General features: G+C 41.4%; 1 protein-coding gene across 1 annotated transcript; it reads right to left on the reverse strand.

Annotated features, from left to right (window-relative positions):
- Window positions 1-482: 482 nt before the first annotated feature.
- On the reverse strand, window positions 483-22,386 carry clstn3 (calsyntenin 3). Its single transcript, XM_053326410.1, is given in 17 exon segments — window positions 483-782; window positions 885-1,069; window positions 4,307-4,442; window positions 4,678-4,823; window positions 5,411-5,572; window positions 5,753-5,979; window positions 9,947-10,095; window positions 11,237-11,490; window positions 12,561-12,720; window positions 13,316-13,428; window positions 13,834-14,121; window positions 14,206-14,391; window positions 14,733-14,882; window positions 15,994-16,202; window positions 16,922-17,132; window positions 18,721-18,843; window positions 22,274-22,386. Coding segments are annotated over 17 exon segments (2,916 nt in total). The 5' UTR covers window positions 22,341-22,386; the 3' UTR covers window positions 483-632.
- Window positions 22,387-23,775: the final 1,389 nt, after the last annotated feature.

The raw sequence follows: 23,775 nt of genomic DNA on the forward strand, positions 1-23,775 counted from the left end.
CTTCACTCTGCAGATTAAAAGTGGTCGAGGAATGTGTCGAGAGAGGTGATGCGACGAGGGAGGAAAGAGCTTGTGCACAGACTTCTTGAGTCAGTCTAATAAGGGAGGGTGGAGACATGTCGAGATCGAGGCTTGTGTCTTTGCCTACAGATCTGTTCAAGGCCAGTATGTTGAAGATTGTTCCAGTTTTCATTCTGCAAGGATTTTTCATTTCATTCTGTGTTCGATAACAAAAGATAGAATACAATCTCTTTTTTTTTGTTTTTTGTTTTTAAACAAAGCAGTCTCATTCACCCAGTATTACACTATACAGACACATTACCATCTTGTGATTTAGAACTGGTGCACCACATACAATTTTGGTGGGATTTGCTCAGGCGGCTGAATTACATGAACTGTATACATTGTGCCATCGAACATTTAAGTGGAGAACAACTGCCCGTTGTTGGTTATAGGTCACATATGGCGTTGAGTGTCAGAGTATTACAGTGAACGTGTTGTGCATCGTGTTTGTAAGCATACATTCCTTATACTAGTGGTGTCAGCAGTCGTTGATAATAAAAGTGTTGGAGTGTGTGACTGGTAAGCCGGTTTGTGGTTTCCATGAGAAGTGGTGCAGAGATACATGTGGCTCAGTAGCGACGGGCGTTGCCGTCTCTCCCCTCCTTCTTGATGATGATTCGCTGGTCATCACTCGCGTCGTCAGGTGACTCTGCTACCTCTTCATCCTCCTCCCCTTCTCCCTCCGTGTCAGCAGAGATGCCCATACGAGACTCATAGGACTGCAGGAAAGTAACAGTGTGCAGATGAAACAGGTGGCTCAACAGGTGATTCGTTTTTAATATATCATTAACCAAAACCATCGCAGGGGATTTGGTTCTTACCTCCATTGGGTTGACAATGATGGTGAGGGCAGAATCGTCCCATTGGCTGCTACCCTCCTTCGCTCCACCCCTGGCACCTTCCCCACGGCGATGGATGGAGCGAATTCGGAAAACGCCGAGTATCACCATAACAACCAGGAAACCCACACACACCATGATGATGACGGTGGCTGCTCCTGGCACCACTGTTAAAAAACACAGAGAGATGATTGTGTGTAATAAAACAAGCCAGATTTAAAGGAGGTATGTTGGTCTGGAAATTAACTAAATTAACAATATGAACTGATAAAGTTAGCACTTTAAATATTAGATTGTTCTCAAGCTAAGAGTTTTTATAGAAATGATTTTATCTCTCAGCCTCAGGTTTTTTATTCTTAGCTGGATGTTGGCTTTCCACAAGTGGCTTTACCACATTATTAGAGTCATCTCCTCCAAATTATAGTTTCCTGCACTCATGAAGACAAGATAAAAGAGGAGGAGGAGTTGCAAGTTTCTCCTCTAATTACTTCACTTGCTCCAAATGTTGTTTTGGAGACATTTTAAGCTTTGAATGCTTAGCTTTGGTTATTAAAGCTCAGCAGTCTATTTTAACTGTGATCATGCATCTTTCCCCTGAGAACAACAACTTATCTGAGTTTTCTGATTTGATGTCGATTGTTCTTCCTGGTTATGACAGGATTATTCATTATTCATTTAGTGAGTGCAACTTTCATTTCAATGACGCTGCTGATTCAAAGGCTTTGGAGGTTTTAGATGTTCTGGTTGGTCGTGGTTTTGTGCAACATGTAAAGAGGGCCACCCACAACCATAAGAGCGCATTAGATTTAGTCATTACAACAGGTATCAAAATAGATATGTCCGATATCACAGATGTTCCCATTTCTGATTATTTCTGGGGGGCGAGGGGGTTAATGCCACTATGTCTGCATCAAAGCAGTGTGTAAGTCCTTGATGACAATGCTACGCTTATGTTTTTAGATATAATGAATCCTTTCCTCCCTCCAACTCTTGCTCAGTTCATGATCTAATTCATAGTTCTAATAATACATTGAGGTCTTCTTTTGACACTGCTGCTCCTCTAAGAATTAAAAAAGGACAAGTAGCTGACAAATAACCTCCGAAAACTGCTGCTATTTGTTAGCTAAAAAGAAACCGTAAATTAAACATCCTCTTTAAGTTTAATTGTTAAAGTTTCACATGAGCATTTAAAACACTGCTGTCAGAAAATAAAGACTAAAGCCAATTCCTCAAGGATCATTTCTGAAAACAAGCATAACCCCAAAACACTCATTTGAACTCACCTGAGGTTTTCAGATTAAATTATCAAGTCTCAGTTCTTAAATGTCAGGAATTTGCATTTGCAACCCTTTTTTTTTAAATAAAGTATTGAAACTGTTAGATCTAATATTAGTTATACTGATACACCAACTCTCTGGGATCTACAGGTGGATGAACCTCTTCCTACTATAACATCCTTTATTATGATGAAATTGGTGTCACTACCAACTAAATTAAGTCTTCCACGTGTGCACTAGACCCCGTTCCTCACAAATTGTTTAAGTCCAGTCTCATTTAATGAAACAGCAGGAATAATTAACACGTCTCTGCGATCAGGTACTTTCTCTTCTGCTTTTAAAACAGCTTTAGTAAAACCTCCGCTTAAGAAGCCTGATCTGACATTAGTGACCTTTCTAATTAAAGGCCTATCTCAAATCTTCCTTTTCTCAGTAAACCTCTTAAGAAGACTGTATTTGACCAACAACAATCATCTGTATCCTAATAATGTATTGTTATTATTATAGAGAGGGCCACTGAGAGCCACCACACCCTGATTACAGTACAAATAAAGACATTAAAAGTACATAAAAGTTAGAATATACATCAACACATTATACAATAAACAGGCTAAAGATATCAACATGAGGGGCAACATGAAATGAAAGAAAAACCATGCATTCACACTTCTCCATGTCTGTCCAAAGAGATTTAAATTGATTAAAAGGGATTAGCCTGTCTAATTTTACAAGTGCCTGCAGATTGTTCCACTTATGTAGAGCAAAGTATTTAAAAGCCAGTTTCCCAATCTTAGTACTAATATGATGATTTAGAGGACTAAATAGTCTTGGGACATAGTTAAGTGTGAAAATGATCTATAGTTAAAAAGATGTCTGAGATACTCAGGAAGTTTACCAAGAAGTGCTCTGTAAATAAATAGATTGCAGTGCCGATCTCTTCTCGCTGCAAACGACTGCCAACCAATTTTCTCATATAATATGAAATGCATCGAGAAAATTGAGATTAGAGGCAGCAGAGTGTACATAAATCACATCGTCATGGTCCATAAGAGATAAAAAGGTTGACTGAACAGTTTACCCAATTCTGGGTAATCTGTAAAATAAGGACAGTTTGGTTTGTAAGGACTTGCTGTCATTACAATAAATACTCCAGTTTATTTAAAGTCAAACCAACGTTCACCCTCCTGCTGGCATAAATACTCACCAGCATGTATTAATCCATTTAAAATAGTCCCCAACAAATGTAGTATTTACCCTACTCCTTTTTGCATACCTTATTTTTTTTAATGAAAAATGTGCCCAATTTTTTAGCTCAAAAATCAGTCAGAAATGTACTGTTACCCATTTGTAAGGATGAACATCTTCAGTAGGAACAAACGAGACTGGGACAGAGTGAGGATTAGCGAGCGTAAGTAAGTAATTATCTTCATTGTTTTTCATATTGGCTTTTGCACTAAGTTTAAAAGTACGACCTGATAACTGAATGTGAGTTAATTAGAAGTTCTGCTTAAAAGTTTGCTCACTCAGGAAAATATAATCTCAAAACTAACCATCTCTATTCTAACATTTGCAGAGTGTAGGTGCCATGATTGAAAACTGATAATCATGTCACATTGAAGTTTTTTCCACTGACACAGAAGAGGTGTAGGAGACACAATTATTAGTTACACTGGCACATCGTGCACACACAGTTCATCATACCAACTCCCCATCAAAATTCAGAATCCAAATCAAGACTCTTGATTACTTTTAGCACTCTGCATAGTTATGCACCTAATTAGAGAACGACTGCAGGCTTACATCACCACTAGGTCTCTGAGGTCTTGATCAGGGCTCATTGGTTGTGCCTTGCTCCAGAAAAATCTAGTAGAGACCCTGCCTTTGAGGATGAGGCTCCCAAACTTTAAAACTCTGAAATCCATGGACACCTTTAAAAAGCAGCTCAAAACCCACCTGTGTAGACTTACCCCTGTTTAGTCTAATTACTACTATTCATCACTCTGATATTGTGTCCATATTTCATGTATTGGTTTTGTCTTTAATTGTAAAGCATTTTGTGAAATCTGTTCTGGAAAGGTGAGATGTACATGAACAGGACAGACAAAGCTGGTGGGAGGGAAATGTCACCTGAGTTGCGGTGCGGATTGGGTAAGGTGTGTCCACTCAGCTCCCCAGAGTGATGGGATGGATGTAGAAACTGCTGCTGGGAGGCGAGCAAGTGGGACGGGTGATACAGGCTGTCCAGAGAGTGGAGGAAGTTCACCTGCAGGGAGGAGACATACAGAAGAAAGAATTACATCACTGACTTAATGAGTGCCCAGTGTTGGTACATCACAACACCTTTATCTGCAACTCTCACACTTTACGAGCAGTAAGGTCCACTCTTATATATCCTGTTCCCAAAGGTCAAGAATAGAGTGAACTTCCATGATCACATCTAAAAGATTTTATCTTTGTGTCAGTATCACAGGTGTTATGTAAGTGATGTTTCTTTTCACCTCCAGAGTCAACTCATTGCTGGTATATCTGCCATTCATCTCAGAGCAGGACAAGCGGAACCGCCTCTCGAAGCGGGCTGAGCCTTTAGCCAGTCGGTAGCGGACTGAGCGGAGGACGTCCTCGTATACAGAGATGGATTCCGCACCTGGAGGGAGCACAGAACAAATCAAAGACAGGGAGTCAATATAGAGACGATGCCTGTAGAGAGGAGGAGAGATCATTTGTCTGTAGCCACTTACTGACAATAAGTAAAAGACTTTTTCTTTTTAGGTAATTGTGAATCTATTATGGAGTCTCATATTGAACAAACATAAAATCTTCAGTCTTGGTTATTTCACAAGAGATTTTCTGTACTTTCTCTTTGCTTCTCTCACAGTTTTCAAGTGGGCAGATGATGTCACATATTTCTGTGTTAATAAGCAACATTTTAAAATAAATGTGGGTTTATTTCCTTCTGCTGCCAGCAGTTTAAATCACACCTACACTGTCCTCAAAAAGCTGATTAGCTGAGCTTTTGGCTGTTAAAGCTTTTACTAAACAAGAATAAACACAGAAGAAAAATTCTTCATGGGTTTTATAAAAGTGAGACACAAAAACACTACTTAATTGAGATACTCTGACTATTTTGTGCTGTTTATGATGTATGTCTTAAACCTGTGTCTTAAACCTGTGATGCCATTTAAAAAAACAAAAACTTTAAAAGGTGAATTAAGTCTTTGTGCATAGCAGTACCTGTGATGGCAATATACGCAGTGGTATTGATGATTTCCAGGCCCCTCTCTCTCACAACATCCATGTCAACTAGAAGCTCCTCCCTCTCTGGGCTTAGCTCCTCTCCCAGAGGTTGAACCTCACAGCCGTCCAGGGTGTGAGCCACGGCGTCGGACATTAGAGCTATGAGCCGACAGACAGGGCAGGAGTCAAATTACAACGTTATTAAGTCCATTTAAGAAAATAATTGGCCATAGATGGCTCTCTTCTTGAATGGCCTCATTTCTACTTAAGTCTGGGTTATGTCTGAATACATCTGTTAAATCTTCTTAAATCAGCCCATCGATCAGGGGTCTGACTCACCTCCACCCTCCATCCCCTGAGCAGCCGTGTTGACAGCATGAGACAGTGAACAGACGATCCGGAGCTCTGGGAAAAGTGGGACGCCACGTGGGCCCTCGAACTCAGGGGCAGGACGAGCCAGATGGGGGCCGACTCCAGACAGAGAGATCTGAGGCGCGTCAGGCTGGAGGACCACCAGGTAGCCCTCCAGCTGCTTGAGGGACAGGCAGCTCTCCTCGTTGAAACATCTGGCGGGGTGGAAGGAAGTGTGTGTATGTCAGAGCAGGAGAGACAGATAAAAAGAGATCAAGAATTTCATTAGTTAGTAATTCAGCTCCATGGCGGTGTATGCCCCTGAAACTTGTTTGTCAGTCTGTTCACAACTTTGGTCCAGACTGAATATCTCTGCAACAAGGATGAAATACAGTAGAGACACCATACAGACTGTCATGGTTCCCAGAGGATGAAACCTGCTGAGTTTAGTGACCCTCTGACTTTTCCTTTAGTGCCACTATGAGATTCATATTTGTGGTATTGAGTGAAATGTCTCAACAACGATTAGATGAAATGACATTTTGGTGCACACGTGTCATGTCATGCCCCCCTCCAGATGAACCCCCTACAAACGTGAATTAAAATAAAAAATACTGTGCTCTGAAACAATCATGGGTGTCTGATAAGGGTTTTTAATAAAGAAGTAAAATGACCACATTAAAATGCTTAAAATGTCATCTACTCCTTTTCCCTCATTAAAAATTCAAGAATCTATGCATATGCAATTTCATTTCTAAAATTTAACTGCTGGACTCAAGACTTCTCCCATTTCTCATTAAATTCAATTTGCTGTGTATGTGGACTGGAGGTTTCAAGTTTCCACATCTAACTTAAGTTGTATACTAATACTAATTATTATAACTTACATTTATATAGCCACTTTCATGAAACCAAAGGACGCTTTACATAGCAGGCAAACACAAAATCATGATACAAAAACTGAGAAATAATAAGAGGAATGATTGCTTGGATGAGAGTTATTGGAGGTCAAAGGCCTTTTTTGAACAGGTGGGTTTTGAGACGTTTTTTAAAAGTTTGCAGAGATTTGGTGTTGCGGATTTCTGTGGGGAGAAAGTTCCAGCTCTGTGGCAGTAGCCCACCCAAAGCTCCAAACTAGTTGTGATGACACAAATCATGCTTGTAGGCCCAGTCCTTAAAATCTATGTGAATTTCAGTGAAAACAGAGAAACGTTCAGCAGATTAATGTGAAAACAAACTCTGCAAATACGTCATAATAGTGTCATCATCAGGTCAACATTTTAGTTAATCCAATACTTTTGTTTATGACCAAATACCTCCAAAACTAATTCCCATCAGCCTTAGTTCTGTATTGTGTTAGTGCTAATTAGTTAGCATAGTAACACCTTAAACAAACATAGTAAACAGGGTGGACGCTATAGCCGCTAAATATCAACATGTTTTGTCACTGTGAACATGTTGGTATGTTGACGTTAGCACTTAGCTCAACGCCTCAGTGTGTCTCTAAGTCTTAAAGCAACAACACACTGAGTGATGTTAGTAAAGTTGGTGATAAAGGTCTAAATCCAATGCAGTGTTTTCTCAATATAGCTCCCTAATTCTATCGTGGTAAACATTGGTCCATTGTGACACTGAAAATAACAAATGTCAGACCACACTAGCTCGGCTGTTACAAATTAAATTTTCGTGCCAGAATGAGAGAGCAAATCAGATTGATGATAGGCTGCTTACATATTTATTCATCTGCAGTATAATTCAGCATCGTATTCTAAAGGGGATTAAGCAGAGTGCGCGTTAGTGTGTGTGTTACATTTCCGCTATCAGAGTGAGCAGCTGCTTCTATCGGCCTCTCCAGAAGGGCCTGCTGTTCAGCCATCTGGGTAACTCCTGGCCTCAAATCAGTCTAATCTTCACACACGCAATAAAACACACTGAAGGAAAAAAAACAACAACTGTGGTACACTTGAGCTGGAACCAAGACAAAAAAAAATCTGGCCATGACCTTGAATCACTGGGATATTAAAAACAGACAGAGGAAAAAAAAACCTCCTGCACCAACTCATGGCCTAAAAATTATTTTACTCTTAAACATACAACAAAAACACAACAACCCCCTTAAGACGGTAATAAGAATATCTACACATGCTGAGAGTTGACAAGTCCTGCTTTAACTGCAGGCACGTGGTTTCAGTGTAATATAAATATACCCTCTATATGCACTGGACTGTACCCAAGGTAAATTAATATTTCATCAGCTAAAAGTGACTGCTAAAGCCAGAGAGCCAGTTTGCGGTTGTTAAGCATGGCTGAGCACTGAGCCGAGCAGAGTTTGTGTGCTTTTTTATTTCACAGCCAGGTGATTCAGAGTGATGCCCACTGAAACAATGTGGGATATAGCTTTCAGGGATTGTTCAGGAGCTGTGCAGGATTGTGCTGGACACATCTGACACAATGGCAAAGGCAAAAATTAGCCATAATGGCACAATCTGCTGGAAATTTGAATTGTTTTTCACAGTTAGAAACATGTTAATTTGAAAAAAAATAGAAAATATGAATAGGTTGAGTGAAAAGATCAGCATGACAGATATAAATGGCAGTACACTTATCTGCCTTGGCTAAAAATGAACAACCACTGACACAATCTCAGTTAATGTAAAACCAGGCAGAATGACTTTGGGACCTGCAGTTTACTCCGGTAAAGCTAAAGTTACTTGGTGGCTGAATGAACAAAGAGATAAGATATTCCTCGTTATCTCTTGCCTCGACATATTCTCTATATAATCATCTCTTCCATGCAACAGCAGCCCTTATCGCAGCAGAGGCAAGGTCCATGTTTGATTGAGTTCAATGTCAAAGGAGGAGGCTGCAGCAGCACACTCCACAGTGGGACACTTGATCCCGACAGCTACAGACTGCTGGAAGAAAATTCGACTCTCAGATATTCACTAAACTGTTAGCAAGCAGCTGATGTATCATTTGTGAAGTACAAAGCATTCCAGCGTTGTAATTTACATGATAGTGAAGCCACTTTCCCGCAGCCTGCCTCATCTCCTACTGCCTCAGTCAGTTTTCTGCATTACACAGAATCACTTTAGGAAAACACTCAGATGTGTTGTTTTCAATCAAAGGACATATGAATTACTTAGCAAGGAAAGTTCGCTGTGAATATTGAGGCATGCCTATGATTGCAGTTTTGCTTTTACATTCCTCTCTGGCCCATCTAGACTTTGATTGTTGGTGAAATTAGAGTTGCTGCCTTTAGTATGATTGAATTCTGATTTGCAAGGTTATTGAAATCCATGCAGAAAGGTGAAGAGCCATTTCTATTTGTGTGTATGTGTGTGTGTGTGTGTGTGTGTGTGTGTGTGTGTGTGTGTGTATGTGTGTGTGTGTGTTTTCACCTGTCATAAGCTACTGTCAAGGACAAATTTAGCTTTTAAGACCAGTTCAATGGGGGGCGGTCGGGGTACTGGGGACGAAAGCTGTATCCCCAATTGTAAAAAAATTGATTTCTGGGTCAGAAAGTCAGTGTAAAGTAAGAATAAATATGTGTTCTGAGTTTGACATGCCACAGAAAAGTGTGTTGTTAACCACCCTGCTAAATTTGAATGATTAAAAAAAAAAAGCCAAATATATGAAATTAGGCTTCAAAGTTGTGTAAAAGTCAGCCTCTTTCTCTGCGCCCAAACGCTGTGGGCGTGGCCGCCGAGTCCACTGAAACCCCGCCCCCTACCAAGTATCACCTGTCAATCAAAGTCACCACCTCTACCAGAAACATGGACGCCATGTCTGAGAGCTTTCTGCTGCTAACTCAGCAGCTAGCTCGGCGGCTAGCTCAGCTAACTGGCTAACTGTAGACTGTAGTAGTAGTAGTAGTGTGTGCTGAATGTATTTATACCACTACAGCAGCAGGGGCGGGTTTATGCCAATCACGCAGCGGTGATTAAATCCTGAACACAGACATTTTGAAACACAGTTTGTGAAGCCTAGCTCCACAATTCAAATTCAAATGGTTGAAATGCTTTTTACACATTTTTTAGAAATACATTTATCACCTATATAATGTGTTTAGCAGAATTCACTTTACACAGTCTTTAAGGTTAGGGTTAGGTAAGTAGTGATTGTGGTTAGGGGCGTGCGTGTGTGTGTGTGTGTGTGTGTGTGTGTGTGTGTGTTTAGTACCTGAGCGAGGTAGTGAGCTTGAGAGGCCGCACTCCGGGGGTGGCAAAGCGTAGTGAGTTTCTGTAGGTGACCTGCTGCACTGCACGGTTAAAGCTTTCAATGTCGTCTCCCTCCAGCACCAACACTGACTGACTGGGGTTCACATGTACCTGCAGGGTCAAAGGAAAAGTTTGAACATCTCGTGTCATGTTCATTTATGTACATGAAAAAGACATCAAGTTACCAAGAATCAGAACACAGGATATTTCAGTTTTCAGTGACACATAGATTAAAAAAATATCATTGCTATAAATTCATAAGGATCTGATTATCTAAACTACCACTAGAGGAGGTTAGAAACTCAGCAACAGTTTATTTTGCAGATTACACACACTAGATCCAGAAATAGATGTGTGTACACAGGTTAAACCAGGGGTTGGAGGGGGAGTCTAATTATTTTCTGGGCGGTGTTTATGACTCTCTACTTTGTTGGAATACCATACTGTAATTCAGTCTGTCATGGCACTCGCTGTAGAGCAGTGGAAGAAGTTCACAAGCAGCTTTATGGACTGGTTGGTTTTCCTAAATATCTTCAGTAAATGTATTGTTTCGTGTTTGAGAGTGTGTGTTGGGTATCGTCACAGATGTCCACTTCAGTGCATTGTGAAGAGCTGTGGTGGTGATGGTATCCTCTGTGGATCTGTTTAGGCATGCTGTTGCTGCTCCAGGGTTTGGGAAAGGCTGGATTTCATGTAGTCTTTTAAAGCACTTTGCTATGATGGGTGTGAGTGCTACTGGTCTATATTCATTCAGACAGGTGGTGCTGGTTTGTTTGGGCTCTGGTATGATTATGGCTGATTTTAAACAGGCAGGTGCAGTAGCCTGGGACAGGGACTGGTTGATAATGTAAGTAAACACCTCTCTGAGCACTCCTGGAATTTAATCAGGCCCCGCAGCCTTTTTAACATTCACAGTGCTGAGAAATTGCCTTACCTCCTGTGTGTCTGTATAGTTAGTACGTGATTGGTGGTAGCTGGTCGGGGGGGGGGGGGGGGGGGGGGGGGCTACATTGTCTAACACTTTTGTGTTAAAGTGGTCAATGAAGCAGTTAAATTCCTCTGCCACCAAAGCATTGTTGTATGTAGGTGGGTCTTTCATTTTGAATGTTACAGACGTTCTGACATCTGACATTTCACAGATTGGAACCATTGGAGATCCTGATTAAATGTATTTATCTAAGACACAAGTTAACTTCAGACATAAGCAGTCTCTTTTTGTAATGTGGTATATTGCAGATCTCTGAAGCTTTACCTTCATGCCAGAGCCCAGAGTCTCGAGGTCTCCAAAATCCAGCCCTTCTCTGCAGGCATATAGACACTCCACCACACTGTGAGGCTCCACACTGCCAGGACGCACCGTCACCCCCGACAACAGGCCATGGTAACCACCCACATATTTAACTAAAGAGCAGAGACAGTCCAGTATGAACATTTACTGTACATTAACAGCCAATACACCTTCTAATATGCATCTCTCTCTCTCTCTCTCTCTCTCTCTCTCTCTCTCTCTACATATATATATATATATATATATATATATACACACACACATATATATCTATCTATAGATAGATAGATATATATATGTGTAAAATACACTAACTAAGACACAGCAGGACAGTGTCTGCCCACCCTCAAGCTGACACAGACAGGCACACAACAGTGTGAAAACAAGGAGGTCACCTGAGTCTTTACCCTCTGGGATGGTGTTGTTCAGTATCTCCTTCTGCTTCTCCTCTGGCTCTGCAGGGAAAACCAATTGGGGGCAGAAGGGAACGCAAAAAAGAGAAAACAGTGAGGCAGTGAGAAAGATACCTAGAAGTACTAATATAAGAAAAGAAAGTGCAAGGATGACTGGGGGTGCTGGTGTTTGACAGGGAAAAAAAACACAAGCAGGCATGAAGGAGAAAACTCAACCAAAAAAAAAAATGTAGGTGATATTCAGAGATGTACCGTCTCCTCATTATCTAGCAGCAGCTGCTGCCACTCAGGCAACAGAGTGACTTCCACTGTTGATGAGACTGTAAGACTGTGTGTGTGTGTGTGTGTGTGTGTGTGTGTGCCTTAATTGGCAGCCAGAGTTTCCGATTTTTATTGGTGGTGCGGGTTTAACTGGCTGATAGCTGTCTCGTCCTCATGTTGTTCTGCTGCGCTGAATAATTGATAAGTCAGTTATATTATTAGCCCTCAAAGACAAAATGCAACCAAATCATTTCATGCGAGTGAAATGGGAGAGTGAATGATGCGAGGAAAAAAACGTCTGGGCAGATTGTCTTGAGATGCTTTACGAAGGCTCGTAACTTGCCGGTGCTTATGCCAGAAATGGCAGCCTGCTATCTTCGGCTCACAGCTGAGATGTGTGATTTTTATGACAGTTCAGTGACAGAGGAATGCAAAACTGCACAATTGCTGCTCATAGCATTTATGCAAAACATAAAATAAAATTCAGGATTCCTCTGTCTCCGCTTGCACTCCTTTCTGTCAAAATCGATCAGTAGGCAGGAATAAAATATATGTCAGTTGTGGATTCACCGTACCTCTGCCAGCATCTAGTAGCATAAATCTTAGTGTCTTACCCCAGCAGGCACCGATGAACATCCTCTGGCGGGGGGCAGGGTTGGGGATGGCTCCATTGTCATGGATGAGGGCGGGGTCGAAGGTCACACCATCGACATACAGGGTCACTGAGGGGAACTGGACACTGAGTGAAAGATGATGCCACTCACTGTCGCACACCTGTTGGAAAGAGATAAGTCGACGTGAGCCAGAACAAAGTAAACAGCTGACCTGTTTCACATGGGTGACATTTCCAGGTTTGTGAATATTTAACCTGTTTAAATTCCTGTGTGTTTTGGCCTTTGCTCTATGGATGGTGTGCAAATAGAAGGAATACAAAAAAGAAATAAGGGAATTATAACAACAAAGGAGCAGGAAAGAAAGACGAGGGTAATAAGATATCGTGGTTCAGACAGGGGGATTTCACAAATCTTCTCTGTATAAGCTTTAATCCACGCAACTTCAATCTGTCTGGGCTCAGTGGCTCCAGTCAAAACATGCCCCGTTCACACCTCTGACGCCCCCCCCCCCCCTGCCCCGCCCACACACACACACATACACACAAACTCGCATACACAGAGGTATGCAAGTTAACCACATGATCACTATTCTAGCATTTTCCTCTCTTATTCAGGTATTCTGGTGCATGCATCAACATTAACCTTAGACGTACCTCATGCATTCTCTCCATTTCAGTTTCATCACAAGGTACAAATACAGTAGAATAGTGTATGTAATAAGATCAAAGCCCAGCAGTGTGCCGCGCCCCCAGTACCTGCTCCAGTTTCCACAAGAACTTGACGGGCCGTGCGGCTGAGACGTCGGGCCAGTAGAAGAGAGAAAGGCGGCAGCCGTGGACGGAGAGAGAGTAGTGGGAGAAGGAGTCATCTGTAGAGCAGACACAGAAAATAATTGGTCAAGGCATTTCTTCATGGAGTAACCACAGAAATAAAAACAATGACTTTATTATTGGTGGTTTAACTTTTCTCTTTCTCTGCAATTCAAGTATTTACTCTGATATATATTTGTGGACTTTATTGCCACTATTTATCGAGGGAAGATGTGCTGAAAAGTCTTTCAAGAGCACCTTGATAGTTGTTGCTGAAGCTATAAACATTTTGCCAGCAATGATTTTCCCTGCAGCTCTGACAATCAGAGCTGGTACCCTCCCGAGGGATAGAGATCTGATGTGTGTCTTTTCTTCCCAAAAATGGACACTTTGAAAAATGCCTTCAAATGCTATAAAACCCACAATATCATAAATTAAATTAAACGATAGACCGTTTAACACACCGTTCTTAACAGTGCTGCACACAATCGTCTCTTCATCCTTATGATTTCCTCTGGTTTGAGTGGTCGCAGCCTGAATGTTGGCGCCCCCTCTTCGCATCCACAACTGGAGGGTGAAATGGTCACCAGATAACGCTGACACAACCGAGTCAGGCACCACAGCAACGTGGTTTGAGCCATTGAAGGAGAAAACCAGAGAGGAGTCGGATGAGGGGAGCGTAGGCAGCGCAGAGGTCCAGTTGGCTGCAGGCGATGGAGGTGGGAGGAGGTCCACTTCACCCCTCACAGCACCTGATGAAAGCAGGAGAGAGAAAAGATATAACCGAACATTCCCCCTGATTGGTTGCATGTATTCAGGTAGAAAACCAGACCCACCACATAGTCGTCGCACAGATCTGTCAGAGTAGCTGTCTCTGTCGCAGCCCTTCCCGATGTGGCCGGTCTGGAGCTCTACGGTGGCCTGGATGTTCCACACGGTCTCTTCACAGGTTTCCAAATGCAAGCTGGGGAACAGGGGGATGCTGCCGGACCCAGGTGTATACTCTACACGCTTGGTCCATCCTGAAAACAAAAGCAGTTTGTCAAATGAGCTCATGCTGCAGGAAAACTGAATAAATGTATGATTCTATAAATACATTATCACAGTTTAATTACTTTCTCCTCATATAACTTTCAGGTTTTAGGTTCAGCACCACCTCTTTAAATCTCAGAACTTGATATAAACTTGCTTGCTTGCATGCTTATGTGACTCATCAATGCACCAACCCACATACATTCCAACTCAGTGAGAGTTTCATCCAAAAAGCAACAGATACAACTAAAAAACATCTCTACAGTCTCACGACATTTACCCCAGGATGATAATCAGAAATAGAAACAGAACAATCTGTGGCATTGATTACCGATCCAGCCGGGTTTGCAGGACGGCTTGACAGTGACAACAACCTGGGCATCAGCTTGAGCACGGTTCTTTCCGCAGTCGAAAGCGGTCACCCAGAAGGTGTGAACACGCTGACGCTTTGAATCCAACGGCTCAGTATTCTTAATGTTTCCTAGGAGACAGAGAGCGGGGAAAGGGAGAGGCAGACAGAAAAGAAAGGATGAGAAATAATGAAACGAAGAATAAAAAGGAAACAGAAATAGAGGGTTTAGTCATCAACACGATTGCGTAATTGAAAGCGTGGCACGAATAAGCACTCATTGATAAACCTCTTCCAACCCTACACATACACATTATCAGAGCCATTATCCTGTATAGCGCACAATAGCCAGGAATAGAAAGCAAAAATGAAAAAAGGGCAAGATGAATAACCCATAACTGAACGAAAATTGAAGGGTATTCCTGATGTCTGGGATAAAGGCAACAGCACTCAGCATGCCATCTGACAAACAAAAGGTAAAGAAATAAGATGCTGAAATAGTGGTGAGCCGAAAAACAGAGGGATGAAAGAGCAATAGAGCTAGAAACCAGAAAAAAAGACAAAGTAAAGGGAAAAAAAAGAGAATCGACAATAGACAAGCCCACAGCATCTGAACATGGTTGGAACAAAAGGTCTCTGTGCTGCCGTACCAGTCTGACCCAAAAATGAAGGGAGCTGCTCATCCTCTTCAAAACCCTCAAAGTCATAGTCGAATTCTGCAGAGTCAGACTAAAACAGGGTCCTTTGGTGCTCCTCAGCTGCTGGTCATATTACTAAATGTCCATAATTGATCCCTCACCGAGTAGTCAATAGATTCAATAGAACTTAGAAAACCTACACTAAAAGATGCTATTTAAAACCGAACATCTGCTGCAGTGTTTATGCAGAGAGAGAACAATAGTCTGCCCACACAAAGTCTATTTTAACATCTTTTAGTATCTACCTGTGAGAGGAATTAAGCACCTGCTATTCTTCTCACTCTGTGACTATGCAGACATCAATATCTCAGCAGTGTCTAATGTGTGTTTTTCATGTATTGAGCACATCCATAGTTCAGGAGTTGAATGCTGAATTGAATATTGGATGTAGTGATTTTACTTGCAGCCAAGACCACTCAGAACAGACTGTGCAGACAGCAAAGAAGAAAAATAATGTGGTGACTGGTAGCAGAGAAAGACAGAAATTAATAGGTTTCTCTGAGTCCAACAGTCTTTGATTTAGTGCAGAATAAACTATATCTTACCATCGTTATCAATAGCGAAGGGCACATTGGGAGTGATGATGTCATAGAAGCAAATCTGGCTGTACTGTGGGGAACAGTCGGCATCAAGGGCCTCAACACGCACGATTCGGTCAAACAGACGCCCCTCTGGGACTGAAGCCTCGTAGCGACGCTCAACAAACACAGGGGAGAACTCATTGACGTCGTTCACTCGTACATGCACGGTGGCCCTGGGGGACAGAGTGGGAGGTGAGACACAAAGAGGAGAGGAAGAGATGGATTTTTGCAACAACAGGAAGCAGTATGGCTTTAAAGCCTCAGATAGTGACCTTAATTATGGGTAAAAACATAAAATAGTGTTAACACTTTACTTTAGAGTTCCTTTAATTTAATACCAATATATTCTGAAATATTCTGGCTAATTTGCAGGTATTTAACGGTTAATGTTTAAGACATTTGACAGGAAGGGTGGTGCAATTTGGAACAAAAGTGTTTTCTTAGTTAGTCCCACTCCAATACCCACTCCATTTACTTGGATTCATATTTGTTAATATGTATAATAATTCTTAATAAATTAGACTCATGACAGTTCTTTAACAGTCATAAAATAATTAGTTTTCAGTGTGTTGTTGTGTGTCAAACAATATATTAGAATGTTTTTTCATTAATTTCATAATAGTAGCTGCTGTGTGTTAATTCTTTGAAGTTATGTAAGTTGGTAGTATATGAGAAATTCACTCATTATAGAGTTTATATATGCTAATACACAGCTTAACATCCATATTTAAGTGTTTTCTGTCTGTTGAAGAATATAATGAGTTGGTGATTACCAACTAAACCAATTTAACACTTAGTAACTACTAAAAATCTGCAGATTACCCCCAAAACCAGGAAACTGATATGAAATTAAAGGAGTTAATAAAGAGGAAGAGGAGGAGAGTGGACTAACTTGTGGGATTTCTTGCTGTTGACTCCATCGGGCCCCTCTCCACAGTCGTAGGCCTGGATGGTGAAGCTGTGCTCTCGCTGGCTCTCGCAGTCCAGAGGCTCCTTGGAACGAACCAGACCCTCGCCAGTGGAGCGGTCCAGAACCACTGCTTCAAACTGGACTGAACCTGAACCTGAGGGGCCATTATGCACCCGGAAACCACAAATCTCACCTGAAAGAGTGCGGGAAACGGTGTGAGGGAGGAATCACTAAAGACAGTGATAATATGAATTCTTGGTTCATTTTTAAGGTTTAGTTAAATGAGATTTTCTATGTCTGTCTACATCTTGTATAGTACTATAATTATTCATCAACTAAGTGCTGTTTCAACAATGGGATTCATCCCTCTCTGACTTTATTAAAATTATTCAAACTATAATTTCCCCAGAACTCACTTTTACCGGCCTTATTGAACAAAGCTCGCTCATCATACAGAATGATGCAAACAGACTCTTAATCGCAACAAAAGCAAGATATCACATAACCCCCAATTTACCTTCCATTAAATGACTTCAAGTTGATTTTAGAATAGATTTCTTTAGGTTTCACTTTTAAAGCACTCTACTATCTGACTCCAGCATACATCTGTCAGCTTTTTTGGCCCATTGTACCAGCCCTTAACCTCAGATCCTGCAACGATACTCTGCTACCAATCCATAGACTTAAAACCAAACGGAGATGTCTGTTAAAATGCATCTTTTTACCTCAGTGACTTCCTTTAAATCTCTACTAAAAGATATTTTTAATGAACATGCATTTCTGAATTAAGTAGTCTGAGCCCTGTCACCTTGGTCCTTATTTCTGTTATTTTAATACAACTAGAAATGAAACCAATCAATTAACCCACAGTTCAGTACACGTCTACAATCTTTACATAGTCATATTGTATTGATTAGGACAAACATAAGTGAATCAGTTTGAGACACTGATGTATGCTGTAAATATAAAAATATGTATCATAACATCTGTTTAACTAATTGTGACATTTTATTGTAAGATTCAGTAGGTTTTAGACCCTACATGAGAATATCAGAGGAGACAGACATCAGTGGGACTCCTTTAAACTCAATTTTATCATCATCATAATATGAATAGAATAGAAATGAATGCAGTTGAGACTCAAAATGAATCCCTTAGAATAGCGTCTGATCCACCCTGACTGACATAAGGTGAAGGTAAGAAGGTTCTGCTGAAACATCCTATTTCCTCTTCCTTCTTGACACGAGCTCAATAAATTTCAGGGTAACCCGAAGAAATATTAGTTAATCTGTTATAATTTGACTGAACGTGGTTATTTCCAGGACCCTGAGTGTAAACCCGATAGCCTCACTTCAGCAAACTGCAGAGCGGAGTAGCTGCTGACTGCTCGAGCAATGACGGTTTGAATTACACTATGATGGTCTAAAAATAGTGGACCCTGTGACTGAATACAATGCCTTTAATATTTAGACTCTCTATTGGGAAATATAGCTGGCAATGACAGCTGCAAACTCCTCTCCCTCTCCCTCTGAAAAAAATGAAGTTTACTATTAAAGTCCAAGCAACTAAACCCACATCCTCTGATTGGTTACACAGCTGCAGCATCATTACTGCCTGGTAAATCAAGGTTAGATCATTTTCAATTTGGATTTGACCTATTTTTTATAGTTGCCAGTTCTGATGATGTTCGAGGCAAATTCACAGAGTAGTTCAAATATTTCAGAGCATTTCTGGCTTTTCATCTTATATTACTCCATGTTGTTTAGTGCTGTTGGTGTTACCGGCGTAGTGTAGTGGAGCATCTTTGTCCAGGGCAAAGAGTGGGGGGTTCAGCAGCACGGTGTTGTCGTTCTCCATAACAATCCCCTGGTACTCTGTCTCGATCCATGGCTTGTGCTTATTGGCTGAACGGCACAGAGAAGAAGACCGAGGAGGCTTTGGGTTAAATGGAGCAATTAGAAGGAACCAACGTGCCTATTTTTAACACTCCATTATGGGCAAGGGCATGATGAGAGTGTGCACGAGTGGAAAAATACACAATGTATATGTGTGTGTGTGTGTGCACGAGTGGCTACAAAGACACTGCTTAATCACATTCAGACCCTCACAGATTTCCCCCCTTTCTTTCTTCCTTTCTTTCTCCCCTCCCTGTCTTGTTCATGTGAAGCGCCACTCTGCACACCTTCCTGGTTGGCAACATAATTAAAACCAGTCAGATTTCACCTTATCACACACAGAGAGGTATATTGCTCGTATCAATCAGATAAACTAGCCTGCCACAGGAGCTGCACGGTAATGCATTTAAAAAAAACTAAACAAAACAGCTGAGTCAAAATCAAATGCCTCAGGTTTACTGTGAATTTAACCTTTAATTGCAAATTAATTATTCATCCATGTGCTGAATGTTCTGTGCTCAGTGATCAAAGGCTAAGTTAATGAGCCAGAAGGATGACGATTTTACACTCCAGCAAAGAGAGCCTCCCCTCTGTTGTCCTCAATCTTTAAATGCTGGAGATACCGGGTTTGAAATCAGACAGAAGCACAAGACTTGTGTTTAAGCAGTTGCTTTGTTGTCTTCACAGTGAATTTTCCAGAAAATCAAACTGGAACTAATTCTGCCGTCTCATCTGTGAGAGAAGACTCAGGAGAAGAAAATGCTGCTGGGTCTCAATCTGACCAAACTTCTCTCTCTTCAAAGACAGGACCGGGTATCATTTGAAATGTTATGATTGTAGCTTTGATACGATATCTGAGTTTTGATAGTGACATTTTTTTTTCTGATGCTTAAAGGCAGATTATAAATATGTTTTTTCTCAGTAGTGGAAACATTTACTTAAGTACTATACTAAAGTAGACATTTGACCTAGCGGTACTTTACTTAGGAATTTCCATTTCATACCACTTCATACTATGACTTGCACTTCTTTAGAGCAACCTTGTTTTCATGATCAACTAATCTGGCAATTATTTTCTCACCTGTCTTTAAAATATCAGAAAATACTGAAAAAGGCCATACGTTATAATTTCTTAGGATTAATAAGGATGTCTTCAAATGTTTTGTTATATCTGATCAACAGTCCCGAATGTAAAGATATACATTTTACAATCAAGCATATGAGATACATTTCAAACCCTCAGATTCAAGAAGCTGAAACCAGTGAACATTTTAGCATTAGACTAAAACAATTATTATGAAAATAGCTGATGATGAATTTTCTGTCAATCGACTACTCGCTGGAGCTCTACACTTACTACTGACATTCATTTCATTTAAATTTATTTGACAGCTACTAGGTTGTTCAATTTAGCAACACCTCGACTAGCTACAACACTGAAATGCTGCTTCATTTGTAATTCATCAATAATACTAATCAAATAATATACAATATATATACATATATACAATATAGAGCCAGGGAAAAAGCCTTTCTGCTGCCTTATGAGTACTTAAAGCTCATTTTGCTGATAATACTTAATATTTAGTACTTCAGTCAAATTTTGAATGCAGGACGTTTACTTGTAATGTAATATTTTCACATTGAGGTGTTGCTTCTTTTAGAGTGGAAATTAATTTGATAATTGATTAATAATTCATAATATTCAAGCAAAAATGTTCCAACACCTGCTAGTTGCTGGATCACATCTGTGAAGATTAGCTGATTTGTTTTTTGCATCATGAGATAATAAACTGAGTAGCTTTGGGTTTTGGACTGTTGATCGAACAAAAAGCTTATTGAATGTCTGACATTTTAAAGACCACGCATACATTTATCAATAATCAGCACATTAATCTACAATAACAAAGAATCAAGAGTCTTAAGGACTTCTTCCACCATGATGATTTTGTTGATGAAAAATGGGCAAATAATGATTAAAATCAAGTATCAGATCAAAGAACAATAAGTAAGCCATAAATAATGCAAATTTAACCACATTTTTCATGCTGGACAGTTTTTGATTCTCTCTTTGGTGAGTACCAAAAAAGTTTTTTGGCTCTATACCCAGTCCTGATCAAAGATACTGATCCTCTCTTCTCAAGGTCCTGCCTAACAGCATCTCCTCCTCCTCTATCTCCACAGTCCTCTGCCATGTCTCTTTTTTGGTCATTTATCTCTTGCCCTCTGTCCCCTCAGCTGATCTCCCCCGCTCCATCCCCCCTCCATCTTTCTCTCTCTCCCCTCCTCTGCTGCTATATAACATTAATCTGATCATCAGGCCTGTGGATTACATCCGGGATTACAGATTGAGAGGCATCCCGTTCCATCTCTCTCTGCCTCCCCTGGCACTCCTCCTCTCTCTGTCACTCTATCTCGCCACAACACTCAGCCAGCCTTCCTCGTCTGTCTGCCTCCCTCCCTCACGCACACAAACGCTACCATATCCCGCACTTTTCCTTTTCTCTGGTGTCACCTGATCTCACGTACCACCTTTCCATCCTCATTCCCTCACAACCTCCTCCTCCTCCTCCACCTCCCTCCTCCTTATCGGTCTGCGTCTTTTTGGCCACGTCCTCTCCTGTCACTGCTCCTTCCCCTCTGTCTCTCCTACCATCTCCCCAGTCTCTCTCTCCCCCCTCGCTGTGTTTCTCTGACACTCCATCTCTCCTTCAATCTCCTCGTCTTGCCTGCATCACTCCCCTCTGCCTCCTTCCTCCGCTGTCTGTTTCGTTCCCCCAGCATGATAATCATTGGAACAATGATGTTGAATCAGAGTCTTGGTTATCAAAAATGATAAATCTGCTGTGGCAGAAGAAGCAGGTTTATCATCTTCTCAGTGTCACAGCACACACAACAAAACAAGCACATACACGTTGGGTCATCACCACTAAAACACAAAATGCACATCAAATTAGGGCTTGGCGATATGGACAAAATCAAATATCATGATATCTTTGACCAAATACCTTGATATAAATGTATTGTGAGGATAGCTATGGATAATTTCACAAAATATTAATTAATTTTTGATAATTAACGATGAGTAACGTGGATATAATGACTAAATGGGTTATTTCAAACAGATACAGCAGTCTTACTTTACTATAATGTAGCCTTTAAAACCAGGAAACATTATGCCATATCACGATATAACAATATGCAAAATCTCATATCATGATATCAATATATCGATATACTGCCCAGCCCTACGTCAAATGCACTGTTAAGGTCATGAGGAAGCTATATGATGCAGTGTTTAACTATTACACATATCAATCAAGTCATCAGGAGCGTTTCAGGGCAAAACAGCCATGGCTCAGGTCTGCCTGCTCCCATGACGATGTAAACCATTATCTCAACACTTCACAATTAACAGTCAAAAGGATGAGGAACTGACCTTTGTTGCCAGTGGCAACCGAAGTCAAGCAAAGGAAGAGGAAGGAGAGAAAATTCATTCTGTCCATCTGAGGGAGGAAAGGCAAGGAAAGGTAGTGGGGCAACAGGGTGGGGTGAGGAGGAGGAATACAGTACATGCATCAACAACTGATCAGCACTGGAATAGACAGGTACAGTAAAAAGAAGACAGAGAGAAAGACAGAGAGACAGATCAGGCCTTTCAGATGGTGCACATAGGTTTTTTTATAGCTGCATTTGTGCAAGGAAAAAAAACGAGCATCATGTATGTAACCTTTGATCTCAGGTAGTATAAACCCCCATGTAACGGTGTGTGTTAATACAGAATGAATGAACCAATAATCCAGAATTGTAATCGTGTTCCTCCGTAGTCTTATATTCTGGCTTTCCTCAAAATCTGACTGACACGCTTGCAGTTGGCGAGGCTATGGAGCATGCACATACCTGGTCGTGTGTCCGTATGTGTTACTTGAATATGTCTTGCATGTGGCAGTGTGGGTGTTTAAATTGTGGTGTATGTGTTTGTGTGTGTGTGTGGGGAGGGGGGGGGGGGCAGGGGGTGCAGCTGCTGTCTTGTGGCAGTGGCCACAAACTGAAAAATGAGTCCTTGAGGGTTTTCAGGTCTCATTGACATAACAGGCATCCACATTTTTTCTACTGCTGCAGTCCTTGATAGGCTACAGGACAACATATAGAGGATTAAATCAAAATGTAAGGAGGGGGGGGGAGAAAAATACAAGCTATAACATGAGAATCCACATGCTCACAGGTTGCTCTGGTGGTTTAACACACACACATCCAGGATCAGAAACATGCTATGCGACAGTAATCAGCCGATTTACATTACAGGCTGGTATTGACACACATTACCAGCTTGGGCTCCATGACTGCCTGTGGCTATACTCCGACCTTAAGAGTCAGGAGAGGGAAAATGTCGCATATATGAAGGTTAATGCTGGAGCAGATAAACCGTGCCGATTTTACATTACCGTGGCGAGTGCGGTGATGCTCCTGGTTGGTACCCAGCCTCTACGCTCGCAGCATCCGCCTCTCACGCCCCTGCCGGTCGGCTCGGCAATCCCCCCTGCAAGCTGAAAACAGACTCAAACCTCCAGGTAAGAGGGGACAGCGCAGATGGTGTTGTTTTTTTTTAAAAAACAGCAGCTCAAGAAATGACAGGGTGTCTTTCAGGGCCTGGTGTGACACTCGGCAGGGAAGATGCTGAGGAAGAGGAGGAGACCGATGCCCTTGTTTTCTCGGTTGTACGGAGCAGAGGAGAGGAGAGAAAAATCGGTGGGAATATTACTCTTGCGTCCCCTCCCTCTCGGCGTTTCTTAACCCGCCCACACTGCGTCCTTCTCCCTCTCTCTCCGGCCCCCACCAGCTCAGCACCAGACTGCTGCTCTGGCTGTTTTTTGCTGTTGAACGCACATTAAGAGTGACTCAGACCCCAACACAGCAATTCCTCCGGTCGTCTTAGTTTTT

The sequence above is a fragment of the Scomber japonicus genome, chromosome 10 (assembly GCF_027409825.1).
Source record: "Scomber japonicus isolate fScoJap1 chromosome 10, fScoJap1.pri, whole genome shotgun sequence".
NCBI lineage: Eukaryota > Metazoa > Chordata > Actinopteri > Scombriformes > Scombridae > Scomber > Scomber japonicus.